This window comes from Ptychodera flava, chromosome 4 (genome assembly GCF_041260155.1).
Source record: "Ptychodera flava strain L36383 chromosome 4, AS_Pfla_20210202, whole genome shotgun sequence".
NCBI lineage: Eukaryota > Metazoa > Hemichordata > Enteropneusta > Ptychoderidae > Ptychodera > Ptychodera flava.
This window is the reverse complement of record NC_091931.1, coordinates 25,297,928-25,316,718: the sequence shown is the minus strand read 5'-3', so window position 1 is coordinate 25,316,718 and position 18,791 is coordinate 25,297,928. Positions and strand designations below refer to the sequence as shown.

At 37.8% G+C, this 18,791-nt stretch overlaps 1 protein-coding gene across 1 annotated transcript; it reads right to left on the bottom strand.

Moving 5' to 3' along the window:
• Positions 1 to 677: 677 nt before the first annotated feature.
• Positions 678 to 11,966, bottom strand: LOC139131274 (cytochrome P450 4F5-like). Its single transcript, XM_070697266.1, has 9 exons — positions 11,705 to 11,966; positions 7,883 to 8,024; positions 7,445 to 7,617; positions 6,455 to 6,576; positions 4,531 to 4,792; positions 3,504 to 3,700; positions 3,015 to 3,148; positions 1,544 to 1,691; positions 678 to 1,190 (listed from the first exon to the last, which is right to left on the bottom strand). Exons 1-9 carry the CDS (start codon positions 11,705 to 11,707, stop codon positions 977 to 979), a joined length of 1,395 nt encoding a protein of 464 aa, XP_070553367.1. The 5' UTR covers positions 11,708 to 11,966; the 3' UTR covers positions 678 to 976.
• Between the last annotated feature and the right edge of the window lie 6,825 nt (positions 11,967 to 18,791).

The window sequence follows — 18,791 nt, the reverse complement described above, 5'->3', positions numbered from 1 at the left end:
ATGAGAAACCTTTGCTGCCAATCATCCCAAATTTACATTTCTCCAACTGCTATTGCAGTTTTTACTGTATGTAAATTTCCAAGATTGTTCTTCCTATGTCATTGTATATTTATTTCTTGAGAAATGTATATTGTTTGACGATTTTGATTACTTGTTTTATTCTATACTCAAATACAACGCTTACAGACAAGCTTTGCCACTTCGATGCCTGGTATGCATGTGTTTTTACACACACTAAACGTTTTCATATCATTAACAGAAAGGAACCTAATGACTGGATTGTTTGGACAGGATAAACAACAGAAAACCGGCACCGAAATATATCTGACATGTAAGCCTTGAGACACATCACCAGTCTGGGGTGCAAATTAATGTTTTTACGACTAGATGGCTATTGACAGTCATTAGGTTCCTTGCTGTTAATGATATGAAAACGTTTAGTATGTGTGTAAAAAAAACCATGCATACCAGGCATCGAAGTGGCAAGGCTTCCCAGTAAGCGTTGTAAAAGAAAGTGAGTTATACTCCATTTGTCCAGTGATCAGTGTTAGGAGTAATATTTTGGTCTTTCAACAAGACCATGTAACTTCACTCTCATGCTTAACTTGTTTTTCATCCTCTAGGTTTTATATCATAAACACACAAATCGTTTTCTTTTGGTGACTTTTTATAGTGACAAATTTTAGTATTCAAACCAGTACGTCGTCCTTAAATACTGTATTTTTCAACTATTGCCGCATGAGCAATTAAGTTTCACTTTGATTACTATTGATTTTGAAAGAGAAAGGTTAAAGTTTGCTAAGGAAAATTTGAGCAAACGGTTAGAGTCTTTAACTTTCGAAGCTCTAACTACCTTAAAGATATGATCTCTTGCTGTATACTGAATGGAGATTTGTTTACATCCAAAACTGCAGACACGTTTTATTCTCTGCTTTGTATGAATCCGTGCATAATACAAAGTGACAGAGTCCGCTATTTACGACATTTCCGCATCATTCTGGTCAGATTTTGGCATGGTATCGCGTTTCCGTGGCTTAAACTTGATGTGTATCCCATTTTCTGCTCTCAAAACCATCCCTAACTGTCGTCTTGGCGTGGTACACCCTTCAACTGACAACTCAAAGTAACGGAGAATCATCCCTGCAACGACCTTCATCTCGTCCATTGCAAACCTCTGACCAATACAATTCCTGACCGAAAAAAGTAACAGTGATGGTTTATTTCATGGAAGTTTAATGGTGTGAGCATCTTTCAGTAGTTACCTTTCAATGATTAAAAATATCTTACAAATATATTATCTAGGTTATTAAAAATTTCAAAATTAAAAGTCGGTCACCAAATGAAAAGATTTGCCTCTTTTCATGAGGCAATGCGGTCTTAAGTCATCGATGTGAAGGATCTGTCGGCTAATTCAAATACCTCGTTTGCATACTACTTAAACGACCCGTCAGGCTGCATATGACTTTATCTCCTGTAAATGTCAAAACTGATAACGATAAATGAAAATGGCAGCTCATACGAAATATTTATAGACTACACGTACCGAGGACCGGCAGAGAATGGCATAAATGCATATGAATGCCTGTTTTTGCTGTTCTCCGTTGAAAATCTCATAGGATCGTATACATCCGGGTTTTCCCATACATGTGGATTACGATGAAGACTGCCAATTGCAAAGAAGACGATTGTACCTGTAATAGTATAACATAACGTACTAATCAATTAAAAAACATGAAAGAGTGTATAGTTACTTGCTTGCCCTCAAAAAACATCAGGTGTATATTCATTGCCAAAAGCTGTATTACTGAGCGATCATTCTCACTGTTGGTGGTATTCACGATATTAGGAAACAATGTGCGCGTGACGTGGAGTTTTAGCAGCTATACGCGAGTACCATAAGGAGCTATGTGGAGGAGACGGAAGAGGTTGTTGCTAGGAAATTATACCATTTTAGCTTTTGCGTTTCTGGCTTTTAAATTGTGTTGCATAGTTTTAGCACCCAAAGAAGAGGAAACGGTCTAAAAGTTAGCTGTTCTCATTAAAGAACTTAAAGCACCATGAACCCAGCTTTGAGCGAGAGAGAGAGAGAGAGAGAGAGAGAGAGAGAGAGAGAGAGAGAGAGAGAGAGAGAGAGAGAGAGAGAGAGAGAGAGAGAGAGAGAGAGAGAGAGAGAGAGAGAGAGAGAAGAGAGCAATGACAGCGGAATAGACACATGCCACACAACCACAAAAAGTGTCAGCATTGGTATGTCTAAGGAGAAGGTGAATGCCCTTCTGTCTAGCCATTTCCACAGATCTTTTAATTAAGAGTTTTCCTTCTATTAAAAATGATCTTCACGAGTCTTTCTAAGCACTGGCCTATTACTATTGTACCCCAGCCTCCATGAACATTCAATCAGAACGACTGATTGCCGTACTTTCACGTACCGATATAATATATAAATATTTGCATAAACAGTGCACTAAAAGTCCAGTGTCACATCAATATTTCAATATAAATTATGTTTAAATAAATCTTCAGTTTTTATTGCATTACAGATTATGCTATCAAAATAATAAGGACCTCGTCAAAACGAACATTCACCAAAACTGGATGCACCTTTAGAAATCATGATGGCTCTTACTATAACGCATACGTGTGCGTAAACTATTAGGGCCCGTTTGTGTTACACTACCCTTGTGATTTGTCGGGTGATGCTCAGACGGGCCTCCAGCCGCCTGGCTTTTCTCGGCAGCTGAGTTACTGGCTGGCCAAGGAAGGCGGTCACCCGTGATCTACTCAGCAGCCTACCCTTAGCGCGACGAGTCTGCTGATGTTAGTCCTTCATTTTATTTAACATATATTTTGATACTTAAATGCTCACTGACTTTGAACAATTATAGGTGATGCTTTGAAGAAAGTCACATCGAAAGCAATGAGTGACGTCACTGATCATGAACATACGCATATTAACTAATCATTCATATATTTCGTAAATTGTTTGTCTCAAGACATTTAAAAGACAAAATAAATACCAGGATGTACAATCTTTCCATCCGAGAATTGGTATGTATGGCGAAGTCTTCTTGATGTAACAGGCACAGGTGAGTGAATTCTCAGGCTCTCTTTCAAACACATAGTTAAGTAAGGTATCTTGTTCATGTCGTTCCTAGAAGTAAATAGCAAAGATACGAAAGATAAATTAGCTGCTTGAAAGACGCTCATGGTAAAGCTAAAGTGAAATTTGCAGAAATCTACGAAATGGGTATTATTTCAAATATACAGTCAAGCGTTGATTTTCAAAATAAGTAATAAAAAAGTAAGTAAATATCTTGAATTACATTGGACTTTCGACTCATATACGACAAAAAATGTTGCCGAGCTTGCTTGCCGGTTTGATGATGAAAATGGTCTTCATAAAAAAAACCCAAAAAATGTATATGATATAAGAATAATGAACAACTGTCGTCCATCTAGAGTCATTATCTTACATTGAACATGCAGTATAAATAGAGTCAAGTTACCAGTCAAGTTCATCTTTGCCTTTCTTATCCAGTATTCCATCAATTTCTTCCCGACATCTCTGCTGGTACTCTGGATGTCTGGCAAGATTGTACAAGAACCATGAAATTCCACTGGCAGTGGTGTCATGACCTTCGAACATAAAGGTATCAACTTCGTCCTGTATCTCCTGATCCGTAAGACCTTTACCATCTTCATCCTAGCGTAATGATCAAACATTGCACTTAATATCCCCAGATAAACTAGTTTTTATGTCCACCACACCTTAAGCTAAGAGAGTCGAATTGAATAGCTTTCAGAATATTGTTAGTTAATGTACAGATATTCGGACTCTCAAATTTCTACAACTCTTTAGAGATCTACCAATGTTGAGGCTCATTTTAAAGCTCTTTGAGAAAAATAAAACACTTTTACCGTCTTAGTTTTTGGAACATCACAATTTTATTTTCCATATGGCATAGAGTTAACGCAAGGATTGCGGCCATTTTGATTTTCAAATATCGAAAAACGTCGGGTAATTTGCTTCGCTAGTTTCAAACTTTGCATGGTGACCCCGATTTTTATTCTTGATTTTGAAAGAGAAACTTTGAAAGTTGTATTTCGGAAAGTTGGAACAAACGTTTAAGTCTTACACTTTCGAGGAGCATACTACCTTAAGGTAACACATACTACAAACAGATTCGAGCATCAAGTACAAGTCAACTACAGTCTTACATGTACCTGTTAAGCAATTATGTGTCACTTTTGAAAGGTCAACAAAGCGAGACACCAATCATTGAAAAATTGCCTACGATAACGTCGGGTGTAGAGGTTACAATATAACAGTATGTATCAAAATTCCATTTATGTATACTTTTTTCTTAATTCCACAATTACATGTAAGTCTGTCTTAAACAATAGCGCAATAATAAAACGTTAAAGGACAAAGGGACAATGCCAAATCTTAACCATTTTGAATAGCAAAGGTTCAATGTTGACATGCATCTCTTGGAGTGCAATAACAACATCTAAGATGATCTAATAACCCACCCTAGCATCCAAGAGTGTGTCAAGGAAGTCCCTGTATTCTGCATGACCTGGAATCTGCTTGGTCGTTCGCATTTTCTTTTTGTGATTGATCAAGACTCGGGAGTACCCATGCAACAGATCCAACGTTTCCGTCCATTTTCGTCCATCCGATGACAGGTAGAGAAAGTAAGTTTTACCAAAAAGAAACTCAAAGATGTCCCGCAACCTTATTTGAATCTGCAAGGCTATTCGACGAACACCGATAATGTAATCATTCTCTTCTCTGAAAATAAAGAAAATGAAAGGGAAGGCTTTCTTTCATCATTTTTATGGTTTGTTTGATTTTACAGTTCTGATATTGTAATGATTATGACAGTAATTACATCTATGAGTAAATGATGTTCCAAAAGGATGATGGTGAGGTTATGACTCATGCAAATCGTACATGAACAAAATGAATTTTTGCGGGTACAGGAGTGAATTGACAGTAATACTGGCCAAGTGTCACTCAAATGTCTTCAAAGATTTCCCCCATATGTCTCAAAACGTTATTCTCTACATAACATAAAGGAGCTCTATCAGTTGCTAGGTCGTTTGGTTTATTTTCAGAGAAATATCTTCAATGTTGTATTTTTGTGAAGTTTTTTTCCGCTGCATTGATTAGAAATTGTTTGGTAGCAAAATGAGATGAAAATTGTACTTAAATATTTTTGTATATTTCTTTGTTGTTCTTTGTTGTTCTGGGTAAAAAAATATCTTTACAATAACCACTTCCAATGCTGGTTTGAAATTTGGCATGAAGATTCCATTAAGTGATATTACCATAACTTATATAAAGTATTGTGAAAGGTTTTTCTTATGAGATTCTCTTTTTCTCACAGTTATGTTGGTACACGCATTTCAACCATTGATATTCTAGTAATCGTCAGTAGCCTAATAATAAGCCCCTTTACAGTTCCGCGGACTAGCGTTCTATACCCATGATGCTTTGCGAAATTAGCGTACCACTTTGCGCGTATTGCCTATTTTTTAACACAGGTTTTCTATATCCAGATTCATTTTTCGCGTGTTTTTAGACTCATTCTGTGAGAAAACTTCAGCTATGCAGTAATATTCTTTATGTCGATGTATTTATAGCTGTCTGTTGCAACACTTTGCCAATTGCGCATCAATTTTAGGGAAATCTCGAAAATGTTAATGTGGGATTCACGTTTGTTTTCATCCTCAGTCAGTGTGCATGTAGCAAGCATTCCTGATTTTGCAAAGTTAGATTTGTGAGGTTGCAACGAAAACCTTACAGGAGACACCTTCAGGACATGTCTCCTTCAACTAACGTCGGACTGGTGGTGTTCTATTCTCCGGTCCAATGATGCCGCTGTGTCCGTATCAAGTTTTACTTGTTTGTTTACATGAGAGGGGGTTCCCATTTGTCTCCTAGTTAAAAATTTTGTTCAGTAGATTTCGTCTGCAGATATTAAAATCACCATTACTTTTTGTACGTAATCTTTACATGTTCAGTGCAGTCTCTACATTCAATTTGACGGCAGTAATTGTATACTTTTCCATGAAATCTCTTGTCAAAAGCAACAGCCGATTATTGTGATCAACATTCGTATGTGTAAATAAATTAGAACGACACAAATTTCCTCCAGATTTCCATAAAACAGTAAATAATTGGCGAACTGTTATATTCAACAGCTTTCAGATAGATTGACATATACAAAATGAATAATTAGCTTACTTTTTTCGACAGAATAAGTCGGATAACAAGCAAAAATGATTCTTGTTATAGCAGACCTGTGTTAAAGAATAGGCGATACGCGCAAAGTGGTACCCTCGAAGCCGCTAGTTTCGAAAGGCATCATGGGTATAGAACACTGGTGCTCGGAACTGTAACGGGGCTTATTCCATTGTCAGTTGCGAATTGAACACAAGAACCAAATACCCTTGAAGTTGGCAGTTGCTTTCCATGCTGAATAAACACTTTAGTATAACATCCAGGGTCAGGAGGCTGATGTTTTCAAACACTTCAATAGCTTCAGTCTCGTTACAATCTTTCCATTTGTTCTATAAAAAAAGTTGAGAATAAGCGACGTGATTACATATCTAGTGAACATAAAATAAGATTTTAACAGTTCTCCTGAAGGGTAATTATTTTTATTTGGAAAAATATCCTTGAAAACATGGTATATATAGAATCATGTAAACCGTTATCGTGTAACACAAAGAACTGGGTAATTTTGCGTCTTCGAGGCCGTGGTATTAGCGAAGATTCAACGAACGCACAAGAAGAACGATCACTCTATTTTTATTCAGAAATCCTTTGCAATCAATAAACAAGTCATATAGCTACATATCACCATAATATTGCATATACATGACTGGCATGCTGCAAACTATTTCTTGGATGCCACTTACAGCATCGCCATTTGTTTAACTGTGATAAGTTATTTGGAGGGAAAGCGTAGATATGACAGCTGCCATGTGTTAACGCGAAGCAGTTCCCGAATATGTTGATGGCAATGTGACGAATGACGGAGAGAGAAACTGACTAAAAGTGATTAATTTGGCACTTCTTTAATAACTTTGCCAAATTTGACAAATGGCAGGTAAACGTAACGAAAACTGAATAAGGACGTGATTGGAAACAAGACAAAAAATTAAGGTCTCGTTCTTTCTATGAAATGTATATCGCCATTTCTACTTAATCATTATATAATGGTGATATTAAGTACTGCTATAACGGTGTATAAGGTTTTAACCAAGTAGGATTATTCACAATGTTACCATATGGTCATGTATCAGTAACCGATCTCTGCATGGCATATTGAACAAGCCACAGGTGGTTTATTTCTATTTGTACAAATAAACCTTTAAAAAGGTGTATGTTTTAGACAGTTACGGCAATGGGTGTAGTTACGCAAAATGCTCTTACCAACATTATATGGACACATTGGTTGTAGACTTTCACATATGGCGTCAGCATATCAAAATGAAATACCGGAGTGAGCAATCGCCGATTTCTCTTCCATTTCGCGCCCGTCGATGCAAGAAGCCCGTCGCCGATCCATTCTCTTATCACAGCAAATGCAGACGGATTTTTCGGCTCTGCAAGTCAACCAAGCAGCACATTCATTCATGATGAGCATGCCATGCAAATATTACTGAACTCATTTGAAGATGTAATCATGTACATGGTTGGGGGGATTTTACTGTCGGTGCAAGTTTACATTAATGACCTACAGTGTCGTATGTCCATACGTTTTTGCGTACATTTTGCAGCCCACAAAGTTTCAATGTGACCAAAGTTACTTGATCGAATAACCGCACTCATATGCAAAAGCAATGATTTATGTTCATCGCCGACACTTACCTGCAGTTGACGCGATTGTCTTGATGGTGTCAGGGTGGACAACGTTAAGAGCTGACCTCGCAGGGAAGCACTGGACGTAGTAGTGACTGTGCTTGTGTGTAAGTCCTTGTCGTAACTGTATGCCCTCCTCGTTACCGACATTCTTATATAGAGTAAGATAAAATAATTATATATGATTACTCCGTCTTCCGAACGAATGTTGCTGTGGCACACACATAAGCTGCTCTTATGGATGATACTATCTCTCATTTGGTTTTTCTGTACGAATAAAACTTACATTCGGAAGACTGAGATTTTTAAGCAAGGTACATGTAGTTACTTTGTAAGTGATATTACATAAATATGAGTGGAAATTCATTCATGAGATGATTGGACGTGTCTGGACGCGGGACGTCGCGACATATTACACTCAACCACAGCTACAGTACCTATACTGGACCGTGTTGCTTGGCTTTTCTCGGTAGCATTTACTGTTCTGGCCAATGCGTTCACCCCTCTGTCTATGAAACAGCCTACCACTAACGCTGCAGTGTGCTGAAATTTATTCCTCCAATAATCTGTTTTGGTATTTGTATGCCCATAGACTTGAAGCAAGTCTAGCGGCCACAGGAAAGGGTTGCTATTTTGTCAATATTCGAATATCATTCAAAGAACTCTGTTTTACAAACTTTGCACGAAATTTCCAAATTATCAACTTATCAACTATATGTTATCAATTGTATGCTTAATATTTTACGAAGAAAGAGCTCGTTTTAATATTATGATGAAGTGTTCTGCTCGAAATCAAAAATCGGTAAAAGTGTCTGGGATAAGTCGAAGCTCGGACGACGGAAGTTCAACAACAAGGTACAAATCAGGAAATGCTATGCTAAATATGCATGCACAATGCAGTATGTTTAAATATATACTTAAAATATTGTGAATTATCTTAGCTATAAGAGAATGAAACGGCATTTCTTTTCATATGTCTCAAATCCGGGAAGTATCGTCGTTAATGTCAGAAATGACGAACGCTCGTCGCTTCTACTCGTTGACTGCCGCGGCAGCGTTGATCCTGTTGAACTTGCAACCCGGCTGCTGCAGGGTTTACAGTACACTGTCTTGGGTGATAGTCTACGCCTATCATGTTGTTGGTGGGTATCGGCAGAAGATCTTTTAACTCTCAGGTAGAAAACAAAATGTCGGCAACGGAGTAGCGGCACGGATTAAAATGTCAGTGCCGAAGACATTAAACTATTCATCGTAAATCAACGCCGAAAAAAACACAAATTCAAAAAATATTCGAGTACAAAAAAGTTCTTTTATTTTCATGTATTCTAATACCTCGTATTTCCCTGTCCTTCATCAGTATTTTCTCTGTATGTTTATTGAAAGGGGCAATGCCCATTCATCAAAAGTAAGGGGCAGTTTTGACATATTCACTTTTGATGTTGATTTTGCCCTCCCAGGAAGCGCTTCCCCGATATCATCACGATCTTCACCCAGTTCAGTTGCATCGTCTATGTCGCATACAGCACCCGTACTCGACATCATAATGTTTGTCAACTTGTGTGTGCTCTGCTTCTCTCTATATCTTCTGTCGATTTGTCACCCACAAGTTTCCCCGGCCATAAAGCAGTTGCAGCCAACGAACAATGCACTTTTAAAAAAGTCCTTACTGTGATAAGATTATTTTGTGTATGACAAGTAATGTGAACTGACTAATTTTAAGTCAAGAGGGTAATTAATTAGCTGTTCATAATTTGCCCTCCCACAGAAAATTTTTCGACTTACCCTCCCGCACTCAAACTTCATTTTTACCCACTCCCCACTTATTTTTGCCTGTTTCCCCTCCCCACTGGAATTTTTGAAGCTCCCCTGCCCTGTTGTGGAAAAAAACTTGCCAATTTCCCCTGCCCTGGAAACAAATCCCCTCAAAAAGTTTTTCGCCAAGCCCTGTCCCCAGGACAATCAACCGATATCTGCCCTGCCCGACAAAAAAACTAAAATTTGCTCCCCTGTCACCCGTCCCCTGCCCGAGCAAAATTAAAATTTTCCCTACCCTCAAAAATTGCTCCTGGAATAGCGTTTTGGATGAATTGCTCAGTTTGCTGCACCTAATAAAAATATGCACCGATCGATCCCCGTGCGTCGATCAAACGATTGTGTTGCATTACGATACGCGTGCCTACACAATGCTAAAGCTGGAATTTTCCCGCATTCCATCATTGATACACACACTTCGCTACACTCGCTTGGGTCACCCTCATATATCAGTAATGTGGACGTCTTTGCTTACAGTTTTATATGCGCGATTTCCGCGCTGTCGGTAACTTTTTCAGGGCAGACGATGGCTCGGAAAGCGCAATTTGCGCAATCGTGCAGTCCAGAGAAACCCTGCTTCATTTACCTCCCACTTTTGCCACTCTGGAATTTGGAAATCAGTTATAAAAAGCTGATTTTGTTTGTTTACGTTGAGAGTATTCTAGTAGTAGTCTCACATCCACCAATGTGGAATATGGGGATAACTAGGCTTATGTATGTATCTACATCATAAAACATGATACGGGTTGTTGCAAACCCGACTGGCTATAAGTACAATGACGTCGTATTTTCTTTGAAAGTGCAGAAACGTCTAAGGAAACTGGTAAGTTAGTATCATGTCTTGTCAAATGCAAGAAGTCAAAAAATTGCCCGTTCAAATGAAAGTCAGATGCAGCATCTTTTTTCTGTAATCAATCTGAATAATCACCACTATAAACCATGATAAAACGACATGTTTTACTCATTTCTGCGGTTGTTTTTTTTTCGTTTCACACCCTTTTATCCATCTTTCTTCGTTACATATAGGAACACCTATCGGGCATTTTTTGTAAAAAATGCCCAGAGTATGTCTACAAAATAGATACATATGAAAGGAACTGACGATAACGCATTTGTAACGCAAAATGAAATATGACCCTTCCTCTCTCCATGCGTTGTCATTCTTGTCCAAGATTCTTAATTATGTATTCTGGAGTGATGCGCTTCCCACCTGACTTTCACCTTTTTACAGAGACTCGCGGTTTTGTCGTTCACATGCTCGTGCTTACCTAATCATATCTTAAAGGCTTAAAATCACGAAAACAGTCAATATCAACTTGCTCCGTGGCCGCAGGATCTTTGCCCTAAAGGTTACACTCCTCCACCCGGTTCTCGCATAAGTTCTTGATAGCGAGTATGTACAAGTTGATATATTGTCCTTTGTTTTCAGTTGACATTATTTACGATTTGAAAAATTTGATTCCAGATAAAGCTCATAAACAATCCACCCCCTTAATGGATCAAGTGACCGACTTAGGTCAACATGTTATCTGTCATACAAAAGGTAAAGGGTCAATTGAGTGTACATTTAAAAAAGTTTAACCATGATGTCGTATATACATGTAGATGAACGGTTTTGAGTGATAAAGGTCACATGAAACACTTTGAAATGCACATCAAACATTATTCGTGACAATTTGACATACTTGGAGATGTGTTAGCGTTATTCGTTTCGGGGCTGTTGAAATTATTAAATGACCTGTATGTATACCTATAGTGAACAAACATGTGTCGGACCATAATTGTGGCAATGTGCCTAATCAATACACTTTCAAAACAGTTGCCGAACAAATCCATCTGGCACCATCGCCTTTGCATCATGCTACACATATTTGTTCGTTGAAAGGGTAATGGGATCAGCGGAGAGGACATGGAACTCTTCCATCCGGGATAACACGAGGTTAGGGTGATGACGTCTCAAGCATACGGACAGTGGCTGTAGCGTTTTTACAACTTTCAAATAAATGAAACCGTACTGACCATTGTTGGGTGACCATATAGCCAGTGTCTGTGGGGCGCATGAGGAAATGATCGCAGCAAATTGTCATAGTATAGCCGTTTTCTGACCAAGGTCGCTATTCTCCATGTCAATGAGACAAGCACAAGCGCAATGGTGTCCACAGAGCAGTAAGGATATTATTCTCCAGTGACAAAATCGCCATTGGACGTCCTTCACGTGTACTGGCTTCGCTTGACTCTGCCAATCGACGATGTGTTCTTTACCGCGGTCGGTCGATGCCGTCCGGAACCTTATTCATGCCGGATATTAGGGGTGGCCCATTTGATTTCGGGGGGGGGGGCTGGAGAAAATGAGTATGGCGACAATTTTTACCCACCCTGGCAGCATTTTTCTGAGAGGTTGCTTCAAAGTAATTTTTACCAGTAAAGTCAAGGCAATATTTTTCCAAAAAAAAAAATAAATTATCACACCTGTATTTTAGGTCGGTCACGTACCAAGCTAGGACAAATTAAAGCCTTGTATTTTTTAGCAATGTGAATGGCATATTATGTATTGCTTACTTTTGATCTGATGCCTTGAAATGTCTATTTTTCATTATTTATTTGTCATTTTCTTTAGTTTTCTTTAAGAACAGCCGCTTGTCTGGTCGCTTTGAAAATTGGCTTAGAGGAGGACAGAGATGTCCTCTTTAAGGTTTGTTTAAATCATGGCAAAATTGGTCATTTTGGTTAAAATAAAAAATCTTCTCAAAATCTGCTCATGCGCTTTCTTTGAAATCTGGTTTTATTGGGTATTCTTGTCATGAGATTTAAACATTATAGTACAAATATCAGTATCATACATTTTTTGGCATTTTTATCATTTTAGTCAACATTTTATTCCTAGACACCACTTCTATAGATAGCCATTTAACATGCCAACCAAGGCGGCAGCTTCAAAGACAATATAATTCTGTTTTCAAAGATTCTTGTCCAAAAGTGGCGCTGTAGGCGAGACGGCGGCTCGATAGACCACAGCTGGTCTACAATACAAGGATGCATCACAGCAAACGTTTTTTGGCAGCCTTCCTAGAAGCAATTATTTTTACTTCCCTTCTGCAGAGACAATTTTTCCTAGCATTTGGCCGGCAACAATATTTTTCAAAAATCCTCCAGCCCCCCCCCCCAACGAAATCAAATGGGCCACCCCTTAGTTGTGGAATCGCAGCTATCTGTGTCGGGGTAGACTACTTCTATAAGGGTCATTAGTAGGGTCAACCTCGCTGCGGGGTTGACCTTTTGATGAAGCGCATAGACGCAGACAACCCCGCCATGCGCATGCGCCACAGATAGCTGCGTTTCTTCAGCCAGCCGGATGTACACTCGACCTGGCCTCTGATATACAGGGACCATACAGTAGGTCCAAAGTAAGTAAATTCTTTGTTTTGCGTCCATTCAAAATCCTAAAAGGTACGCGGGCAAAAGACACACAGAAAATCTGACACTAAATCAGTTTGCCTTTATATGACAATGTCCCCAACATGACTGTCATTGTGTGACACATTGTATGATCGCTTTTGCATTTTCGTGGCAAATGGATCAAAATAACAGTCATTCATCGACGTCTGATTGTCTATTATAAGTTTTAAATTTCTTTCTTGTGCGTTCAATGTGTCCACATGTCAAAACCATTGCACAGCACCTCTGAAGACGACCTCATCAAATTCCTTAATCGCGGCTGCATTGGCAGTTTGAGGAACGGGTATAACATAACGGTAAACAGTGGCTGTCTTTTGTGCTCAAATTCTTGCAAGTTTCTTTTAAGTTTCTTGGGTAATATTTATGCTCTGATGCATTGTTATTGTTTTGCTGAAAGGTGTATTTGTTGTGAAAGAAAAATACAAAAGAGATCGGTTAACATGAAGCCTCTACGTGAATTTTAGAAAGATGGGGCATAAAAGTGAACAAGACTTTGGTGACATTGACAACTGTCTTCCCTGTAAACCACCCGAAAAACCAGTATCTTTTCTTGCCATCAAATCAATGAAACTATTTCATAATCGCCAATCTCTTCACATTTTTTCCCTTGCACTTTCAAATAGCACGTGCATTCGATAACAGGGCTGTTTACTGGCTTGTCTTTGTTTCAAGTTAAAAAGGATAAATAGCACGATTGGAACTAATTTGGAATAATTAAATGGTGAAGTAATGTCAGTTTAGTCTGCAAATGTAAGCTCATCTGCTTTTCTTTTTAAGTTAAATACTTGTTTTTATGAGTAATTTGTAATATTGCCACATTCAGCTATAGAGAACCTAACAATTTTGAGAAATTTGAAAAATATGGAGATCCACTTATCCCAAATTAGTTCCAATCGTGTTAAAGGAACAAAATTCTTGGCAAAACTAAAAGACCGATAAACTAGGATTGGCTTCAACACCTTCCGATTTTCTGTCTGCCGTACTCTTTACCATGGTAGCACCCAAGTTGATTTCAATCGGCCGACTGAATCTCAGTCTGTTCAATCCCGTCAAGTAGCCGTGCAGAGGTTTCATCCTGTTTTGTAACTTCCATTATATCTCTGCTTTCATCCATTTTTTATCGCAAAGGCAAAGCCACAACAGACAGCAACGAACACGATGCAGCGACTATCGACAGAAGTAAATGTGTGGAGGGTTACGTTTTACGTCACAGCATGGTTCATTTGAGCAATCTGCCGTAAAGGAGTACTTAGCCGCAAAGTTAAAAGCAACCGTACGACTTGTTTTGCGAAAAAATAGCAAAATTTCGAAAGCAAAGTTTGTGTTTATCTCCCAAATATCTCCATAAACCTACGAGCGCACAGACGCAAAACAAAAAATTTACCAAAGACTTTACTTACTTTGGCCTATTGTTAGAGAAAGCCATTCATGGTAATGACGGCGTTTTATGGTCGCCTCTAAGACAATCTGTCACCGCAGCTTTTTCAACTAATGCTATTTCGTACCATAGTGTTGAACGAGTCACAGGAAATATGAACAAAAGAACTGTACAGACTTATGAGTTCTTAAGCTTATTTACACTCTGCGTTTTATCTGTTTCCTTGAGAACATTAAGGACATAAAGATATCCAATGGCAAATTTACAATAAAATCTACGTGTACAAAGACAGTCGACTATCAATATATCGAGATCGGGGCTTTGCATATTTAGATGACTTGTGATGTGACAATACAAAGGCCAAGGACAGTCACCATAGGACCAAGTTCTCGTACAAGTGTGATTAGTTTCCAGTACTTTGTCTTTTAAGATAATGCGAAATCTGGACCTCAATAAGACCAACGGTAAAAGATTCAGCCGTGTGCGGGGGTTCAGGCGCTATGCGACCTCCGACCTTATTGTAAGGGCTGAGATCGCGGAACGCTCGCACACGGCTGAATGTGTCTAATCACAATCAATCCTTCGGTCTGTATAGGACCGTACATTTAAACCAAAAATAGTCTTCCTTGATAAAAGTCAAGTCTTTGAATACAAAGTAAAACAACCTATAACAGTGCATTTTTATCAATTATTTAGTGTTGGATTAGCTGTTCTTCGAAGAATAATTCACAGCTCTGAATTCCCTTAGATACTATCTCAAAATATTAAATGCAAAAAATGGTACAAAGGTTATGGGACTAGCCTTCCACCTTTCACCTACATCATACCTATAGCAGTTTGTTGATTCACTGAATGAGCTGCCAAACGTCAGAGCGGGCACAGTCCTCCCGGTCTGTGCCCTTGGTTTCCTGGTTGATCCCGCCAGTATAGTCATTTGCTTGCTTAGATTAAGCCATGTAGAAGCAAAGAAATCTGGACATGTGCCTGCAGGTAATATAACCACGCAATGACTACTTGTATTTTATTTTTAGGGAATATGGGAGAGTATCGGCGTTAACCCACTGAATGTGTAAAGTGCATGGGAAACAGTTCAGCTTGCATCATTTCGTCAAGTGATGCGATCTCGTCTCACATGTTTATGACTCATGTAGAAAACGACTGATCTATTAAACTGTGGAAGGGTAACACCGTGATGTTCAAGTTAAAAGAAAAAATGTCGAGCCATTCAGGTCAACAAAAAAAGCTATAGACAAGGTGTCGTTAGGCATTTAACCAGTATTTTTGTATACCGTACCGACGAAAGGTAAACATTATCAATTGATCTTTCTGTTGAGGTCGTTTGTAAATGAGGTTTTTATTTCGTGCCAGTTTGTAATCATCACAAGCTGGGGGGTCAGACTGTCGCTTAGATGTTGAGATCAAAGAGTTATGCTTAACAGTGGAGATAAATGGGATCTAGTGAAAAACTACCTATAAGTGGCATTTTTGCATGTTCAACTTCTCTTTTGACAACATCTCACAATCAGCCGGCTGGTTTTACAGAGATTTAAAAACAAGTCGTGAAACGTATGGGGACCCGTTCTGGTCAAAATTATGTTTTAATAATTTTAGTATGTTAGAATTAATTTTATGTAGACTGGAATTAATTTACTAGCACCTCGAATTAATTGAATGTTTCTTTTAATTAATTTTTAATGATTATATTTAATTAATTTTGTGTAGTCATGCCGAATTAATTTTATGTGTTCCAATTAATTATTTCTGCTTATCTTTGCTGTAATTAATTTTATGTAGTCGAGAATTAATTTTGCTAACATTTCAATTATTTATATGTTTTTTATGTGCCGGAATTAATTTTATGTAGTCTATAGATTTAATATATTAATTCCTTCAATTAATTTTGGGTTCAAAATTTTTTCACATGCTGCAATTAATTTAATGTGTGCTAGAATTAATTTCTACTATTTAAGAAAGCGTGCGCAAAGGACTGTGGGATCGGCCGAAAATAATTCGAGCAAACACATATAATTAATTCGAGCAAACACATATAATTAATTCGGTCAAACACATAATTAATTCGAGCGAACACATAATAATTACTTCGACCGAACACAAAATTAATTCAAGACACTAGTAGAAATTAATTCTAGCACACATTAAATTAATTGCAGCACGTGAAAACTTTTGAACTCAAAATTAATTGAAGGAATTAATATATTAAATCTAGACTATATAAAACTAATTCCGGCACATAAAAAACATATAAATAATTTGAAATGTTAGCAAAATTAATTCTAGACTACATAAAATTAATTACAGCAAAGATAAGTAGAAATAATTAATTGGAACACATAAAATTAATTCGGCATGACTAAACAAAATTAATTAAAGCATATAAAATTAATTAAAAGAAACATACAATTAATTCGAGGTGCTAGCAAATTAATTCCAGTCTACATAAAATTAATTCTAATAAAACATAATTTTGACCAGAACGGGCCCCCATAGACACGCCTATTTCAAGTAAACCATACTAGTCTGGCAGCCTGTAGGGTAACCTGGTTTTGTCTTCTTGAGTTTTTCTTCTCGGTGGATTATGATCTTTAAGCCCGCCAAAAACCCACAGCATATAGTAGTTTGATACTATGGCTGTAAAACTTTTAGGTTTTTTGGTCTGCCTTTGTTCTCAAAATCAGCCCTGATAAATGACCACTATTGGATTCATGAATAAAATGGTCATTGTCGATTGTTCAATTCACTTCAATTCAATTTGATACTTTATTCTCTGTCTATAAAAACAGCTCATCAATTTTACATCAAAACATGAAATAACAACATTCTATAATAACACCAGATAAACAGAGAGTTTAAAACTGACATATAGTCTTAGACAAACTCTTGTTAAGCCATACACTCGTATCATCAAAATAATATTTTAACGAAAAATAACTCTAATCTGCTCGAGCTCCCGGGAAATGCATGCATATATGCATTTGCGCATTTCAAGCTATTATGTCAAAAAATGCTGAGCATATCAAATAAGCAATGTCTAATTTATGCACATTAGAATTCAAATATGGTAATTTACGATTACTAACTTGTTTCTTGTGAAGCACAAACAGAAAGATGCACTTACTTGTAGCATATTTTTTGCATATAAAGTCAATTTGGATACTTGGCGGTCATTATGTTTATGCTAATGCTAATCATCTCAATTGCCAAATGCTGACAGAGAGCCAGTAACTGTATTTTTCAATTTGATGATCTTGACAAGCGTAATAAATATAAAAACACTTGACAAAACACGATTGGAACTAATTTGGGATAATTGGATGGTGAAGTAATATCGGTTCAATCTGCAAACGTAAGCTCATCTGTTTTTCTCTTAAAGTTATACACTTGTAACAATAAGCTATAGTGCACCTGACACTTTAGAGAAATTTGAAAAATATGAAGACCCAATTATCCCAAATTAGTTCCTACCGTGCTACAACCTAAAGCAAGATTGAGTGGGGAAGTGCACGTTGCTGCTGGACTATACAAAGACGAGAAGCATTCAGATTTGTGTTTTGTAATTTTTTGTAGGCTCATGTGTGAAGTAAAGGAGTATGAGTTCGCTAAAAGCAACTTTTATCTGCAATTCGAGTTTCCACACTGAAATATCTGTCGCCGGTGATACGGGCAGGGTGATAACCTCGGTGGTAGCACTCTCGGGGTGATGGGTAGCCGTGAGTGTTTCAAAAATCACTGAAGAGGGAAATTCAATGTTTTTAATCGTCATCACGGTCCTTGAAAACAAGAAAATGTGGTACTTTTTCTAAAATTGTGGTTCGTGAAAAGATTAGAATTCCTTTCGGATACTTTAAACTCACGAACAGTAATCAGTAAACCAAAATGCAGGTCAGTATTTCATGCTAGAATACTGCCTCTAAGTATCCAAATCTAAAGTTGGTTTATTGTTCTGGCGGTTTGATCTATTGTGTACAACCCCGGGGAGGCAGAAGTAATGGGCCTCCATTTACGATTATGGGAATGATATCAGGTGGGTGGGGGCTAGACATAGGGTGAAAATGCAAGGACCCGATTCAAACCTAGTGGAGAAGATTCTTTGAAATACTAACGTTATCATGAACACCCTTCCAAAACTTGCCATGTTGCTTCAGACTGCAATGTGGAAAAGCTGCTACACAAATTGATATGTCAAGACAATCTAATTGCTCTGTACAACATTGACATAATCATATATTTTGATAGTATCTCCCCCTCTCCAAG

Excerpts from the sequence above, each read along its gene's own strand:
- LOC139131274 (XM_070697266.1), bottom strand. Across the intron at positions 7,618-7,882 it reads GACAATCGCGTCAACTGCAG|AGCCGAAAAATCCGTCTGCA; the intron begins GTAAGTGTCGGC and ends GTTGACTTGCAG. Across the intron at positions 3,149-3,503 it reads GGCAAAGATGAACTTGACTG|GAACGACATGAACAAGATAC; the intron begins GTAACTTGACTC and ends ATTTACTTCTAG.